Source organism: Sinocyclocheilus grahami, unplaced genomic scaffold (assembly GCF_001515645.1).
Source record: "Sinocyclocheilus grahami isolate Dianchi unplaced genomic scaffold, SAMN03320097.WGS_v1.1 scaffold546.1, whole genome shotgun sequence".
Lineage (NCBI taxonomy): Eukaryota > Metazoa > Chordata > Actinopteri > Cypriniformes > Cyprinidae > Sinocyclocheilus > Sinocyclocheilus grahami.
This window is the reverse complement of record NW_015505725.1, coordinates 731,958-737,410: the sequence shown is the minus strand read 5'-3', so window position 1 is coordinate 737,410 and position 5,453 is coordinate 731,958. Positions and strand designations below refer to the sequence as shown.

General features: G+C 35.2%; 1 protein-coding gene across 1 annotated transcript in view; it reads left to right on the top strand.

The window, feature by feature from the left end:
- Nucleotides 1–5,453, top strand: part of LOC107555820 (splicing factor 45-like) — a 22,076-nt gene that overhangs the window by 1,875 nt on the left and 14,748 nt on the right. The window contains exons 3-7 of the mRNA XM_016238719.1: nucleotides 519–635; nucleotides 2,072–2,238; nucleotides 3,314–3,423; nucleotides 3,604–3,654; nucleotides 3,801–3,927. Coding sequence (XP_016094205.1) covers nucleotides 519–635; nucleotides 2,072–2,238; nucleotides 3,314–3,423; nucleotides 3,604–3,654; nucleotides 3,801–3,927 — 572 coding nt within the window. The remainder of the gene's footprint in view (nucleotides 1–518; nucleotides 636–2,071; nucleotides 2,239–3,313; nucleotides 3,424–3,603; nucleotides 3,655–3,800; nucleotides 3,928–5,453) is intronic.

Here is a 5,453-nt window from a genome sequence, read left to right as displayed (position 1 = left end):
GACTCTGCTGTTCTTCGGCTGGTTCTTCCTGTATACGTTGATTGACAGATGTCTCGTCCAGTCAGCGGTGAGTAATCCCAAACCAATGGCGCTGTCTCAAACTATACCTACCTTTTCCGGTTTGTCTGAATTGTCATTGTGTTTTCTGACTTGTTATAATGTTTTCTGAATTATTGTTGTGTTTTCTGAATTGTTATTTTGTTTTTTAGACTTGCATTTGCGTTTGTAATTTGTTCTTTTGTTTTCAGAATTGTGATTTGTTCTGCACTTCTCGGCCACCGTACTAAAGAGTGTAAGTATCTAGGTTCCCATTGTCATGTAAAACCTCTTTTTTTTTAATGAGGTGGAAAAGACCTGTTATATTAGTTATATTTTTATTAGATTATATACTCTATATATTTTTTGTACATAATTATCCAGTAGTCACAATCACTGGAAAAAGTTATGGAAATTAATTCTCGTGACATGTTAATTCAAAAGGTGTGAGAACCGACAAATGAATCTGACTTCTTTTGCAGACTCCGAGGACGAGACAGTCCAATGTTCTAGCTCCGGTTATTGATCTGAAGAGAGGAAGTGCTGTAGATGACAGACAGATCTCTGATACACCTCCACACATTGCTGCAGGGATGAAGGTAAACAGTGTGTATATTACTGTCTGAATATTTGCAATAATCACAATTTTATTTATCTTAGCAGAAAGTTCATTATGCTCTTATAATGTTGGCATCACAGTGTTTGACCTGTAAAAACCACAACCTTTCCTCCCTGGAATATGTTAAAATAAAATGGTAGTGCTGTGTTCGATACATCGATACGACGATGTATCGTCACAGAGATTTAACGATACGAGTATCGATACAGCTGTCCCTGTATCGATACTGTGGCACGTGTGCAGCAGTGGACCACGCTTAATTTTACAACGTTTAAAATTTAGTAGAAAAGTGCGAGGTTTCTAAAAAAGAATGAATAGAGCATCTTTTAATAATCTGGCCGCAGAGGAACACAATGGGGTTGCCTGATATAAAGAGACATAATCCCCAAAACAGAGCTTCACACTTGCGCAATACAGAAATATCTGCTAAACGTGCTACTTATCTTTGTCAACCTGGCAACCCTGTGCTCACACGCGCTCTCTCTCCACTGCAGATAAACGCGCTTGCTTTCTGAAAACACTGGTTAGCTTGCAGTTTAGCAATCTCCACTTCAATATTCTATTCTCAGAAAAGTGTAATACATCAAGTGTTCATTTATATGAGAGAGAGAGGCTGTGTATCTATGAATTACCACCGTTTTGCCGCATTTCTCTATTAACAGTGAAGCTGTGGCTTTAATTCCTTTAGAAACAATGATGTTACCAGCTCCTTGTTGAGAAAGTTAATGCAGCTCTTCAGCGATTAAGCTATTTAGTTGATAAAATTGCGGGGCAGCGCTAAAAAGTTTGTTCCTGAATGTCTGAGTGCGGCCGCAATGTGATCTGTGTGAGTGACTGAGCGTGTGTGTGCGTCAGATACAGTGAAGACAGCGCATTAGTTTAGAACTCCCCTTATTTTTTAGTTATTTTAAATGTAGAGAGTGTGTTAATTTGTGCAATGATAACCTACCAGCAATGTAAATATGATTTTTTAATATATTAGAGTGAGTACATTACAATATAAATTTATTATAACGAGTACATTATTATTTATGGGCTTAAAAACAAGATGCAAACAATCAGAATATTGTACCTGGTGGGGAGTGCCCAGTGTAAACATGAAACATATGCCATAACCTATATTGATTGTACTGTGGTACAGTTATGGAGGCCCTTCATAATGCAGAGGTCAACTGCCTGCTCTGCCAATAGTTAGAAATGGCACTATGGAATGCAGTGTTTAATAAACAGCTGCTTTACTAAACTCTTCTGAGGTGTAATTCAATGCAGTCCTGCATCGTGATATGTATCGTATCGTGGCCTCTGTATCGTGATACGTATCGTATCGTGACTTTGCTGGTTATACACAGCCCTATAAAGTGGTTCATTAAATTGTTCTTAGAGTATTAAGTTTCTTTGACTGTGTGTGCCTGTTAGGACTCGGCATCAGTTGGGTTTTCATCCGGAGAAGTGCTGATTCCTTTGGCTGATGAGTATGACCCCATGTTTCCCAACGACTATGAGAAAGTGGTGAAGAGACACCGAGAAGAACGACAAAGACAGAGAGAACAGGAGCGACAGAAAGAGATTGAGGAGAGAGAGAAGTATGCATCCATGATTTTCAATTAGTTTGTTCAGAAAATGTCGTCAGTATCTGGTATATCTGTTATTGGCTGACTAATGTGGATTTTTTTTGATGACTGATGCCAGTATCTTAGAGAGAAGTATGGCCAATATATATGATATCAGAATATTGTGTTTAACGATAGTAAATAACACAACCATAACAATAACATTTATATTAATTTTACATAATGTTTACAAAAAAGATTACAAATATAATTGCTGAACATTTTAAATGTTTTTTGTACAAAAAAAAGAGGACATAAAATGGAAATTTGCCTCTTCTGATGTGTGTTTTATACAGTGCTTCGCTGTTGTTCTCTCATTCACTATTTATTGTAAACGAATACCTCATAGTTCACAATATTTGAAAGATTAATTAATTTAGACACTTATAGACAGTACTTTTAATTTGCACACAATTTTCAGTGATGCACACATTAATGTTTCCAAAACAGACATATTAATGTATGCTTTTTTTTTTTTTTTATGTTTTTGAAAGAAGTCTCTTATGCTCACCAAGGCTGTATTAGTTGGATCAAAATACAGTAAAAACAGTAATATTGTGATATGATGTTACAAATATCTTTTGAACTTTCTGGTCATCAAAGAATCCTGGACAAAAATAAAACTGTATAACAGTTTCCACATAGATATTAAGCAGCAAAAACTGTTTTTCTTCATTGATAATAATAAGAAAATGTGTTAATAATTGAGCACTAATAATAATTGATAACAATTTAGCACCTGATCAGCATATTAGAATGATTTCTGAAGAATCATTGATTGACAATGAAAATGAAAATTCAGCTTTGCCATCACAGGAATAAATTAAATTTTTAACATAGAAAATGGTTGTTTTAAATTCTAATAATATTTCACAATATTACTGTTTTTACTGTATTTTTGATCAAATAAATGAAGCCTCTGTGTGCTAAAGAGACTTGGTTAAAAAAAAGAAGAAAACAAATCTTCAAACTTATGACAGGTAGTATATGCGTGATCTGCATGGATTGGTGTTGCTTTGTTGAATTGTTTTGTTAAACTGTGTGTTAGGAAGCGTAAAGAGAGGCATGAAACAGGGGGAGCACCAAGTGGATTTTCCCGTTTCCCAACAGAAGGCGAATCAGATGAGGAGGAGGAGTATGAGAGAGAAAAGAAGAGGAGTGAGCGCCCTTTGAAACATTTCTTTATTTCTCCTTTGTGTCTTTCTATCTCACTTCCCTATATTATGTCAGTATATAATGACACTTGGGATTGAATCCAAGATGTTAATACCAGGTGTAAATAGGGCAATTGATTTGATCATCAGTCTTTTTATAAGATATTATTTATATTTCACACAGGTGTAGTTGGAGCTGCCATCGCCCCTCCGACATCACTAGTGGAGCGAGACTGTAAGTAAATCTCACTGACCTTTACAAATCATCCGTTTACCGTGTTCCCAAATCTGAAATCATTATATGCTGTTGATTTTGTCTTAAATCTAGTAGTTGCATATGTGAGTAAATACCTTAAAACGGTGTGTTTGTTGTCATGACAGCAACATATTCATATGATGAAGATGGTCGGCAGAGGTCGAAGGCAGCAATCCCTCCTCCCATTTTTGATGACTCTGATAGACCACGATCTCCCCCGGGACCAACTAATTCATTCCTGGCCAATATGGGGTAAGAGAGCTGTTCCAATAGATAAACCTGCACTCATAAATTAAGTCTTTATTGTTTATAGATACAGAATGTTGTTATTGGCTGAATAGTGTTAATTGGGTTTTGGTTGCATCTTTAAAGGGGTCATATGATGCGATTTCAAGTTTTCCTTTCTCTTTGGAGTGATTGTGCATAGATAAGATCCCTGAAGTTGCAAAGACTAAAGTCTCAAAACCAAAAAAGATATTCTTTACCAAAGTTAAGACTCTGCCACGCCCCCCTAAAACGACTTGTTCTAACACGCCCCCACATATCTACCTCACTATGTGGAAATATTTGCATAAAGCGGCCCAAATGTGCGCGCAAAGAAAGAAGGCGTGGTTTCAGTAACCGCAGTTAGTGTTGAAGCAGCCATTGCAAACACATACCAGCTTCATCACTGTGTCTGTCACGCGACTCTGTTCCCCTTTCGGGCTCTGTCTTTACATTTATTTTGAAAGCTGAAGCTCGCAATTATGGTAAGGGGTGTTACATTTCCGACAAGTGCTTTCGGTGTTCGGCCAATCACAATGCACTTGGTCAGCTGGCCAATCAGAGCAGACTGCTTGTCGGAAGGAGGGACTTTGTAGAAAACGACGTGTTTAAGAGAGGTGGGGCATAGAGATTTTAGATTTAATTGTTTAAAACATTTAGAACAGAACTTTTTTTTTTTGCACAGTGAATTTAGAATCTCAAAACAATTTTATTGGTTTTTGATAAAAATAAAAAAAAACATGTAATATTATTTATTCTAAATGAAGGTTTATGTTTAAACAAGAAATGTAGATTTCCAAATAATTTATTTGAAAGAATTTCGGGTCACACTTTAGTTTGGGGACCAGTTCTTACTATTAACTGTGACTTTTGCCTCAAGTCCTAATTTGTTGCTTATTAATAGTTAGTAAGGTAGTTGTTAAGTTTAAAATATCTAAAGTATGGTCATGCAGAATAATGTGCTTTATAAGTACTAATAAACAGCCAATATGCTAGTGATATGCATGCTAATAAGGAACTAGTTAATAGTGAGAATTGGTTGGTAAAGTGTTACCAAATTTCAATTTAATAAGGAATATATGGATTTACCCAAATATTTTTAATTTAACTAAAGGATTTAGATTCAACCAGAAAATTTTGTTTTAACACAATAATTCTTAATATAAATATTTACATTTACATTTAGTCATTTAGCAGACACTTTTATCCAAAGTGACTTACAAATGAGGACAATGGAAGCAATCAAAACTAACAAAAGAGCAACAATATATAAGTGCAAATGACAAGTCTCGGTTAGCCTAACGCAGTGCACGTAGCAAGGTGTATATATATATATATACACACACATACACAAAGAAAAACAAGTAAATAGAATAGAAAAAATAGAAAGCTAGTGTTTGTTTGTTTTTTGTTTTTTAAATAAAAAAATAAATAAAGATAAATATAGATAAAGTAGAATCAAAATAGAATAGAAAGTGTTAGAGTTAGAGGGTCAAATAAAGCTGGAAAGCTGG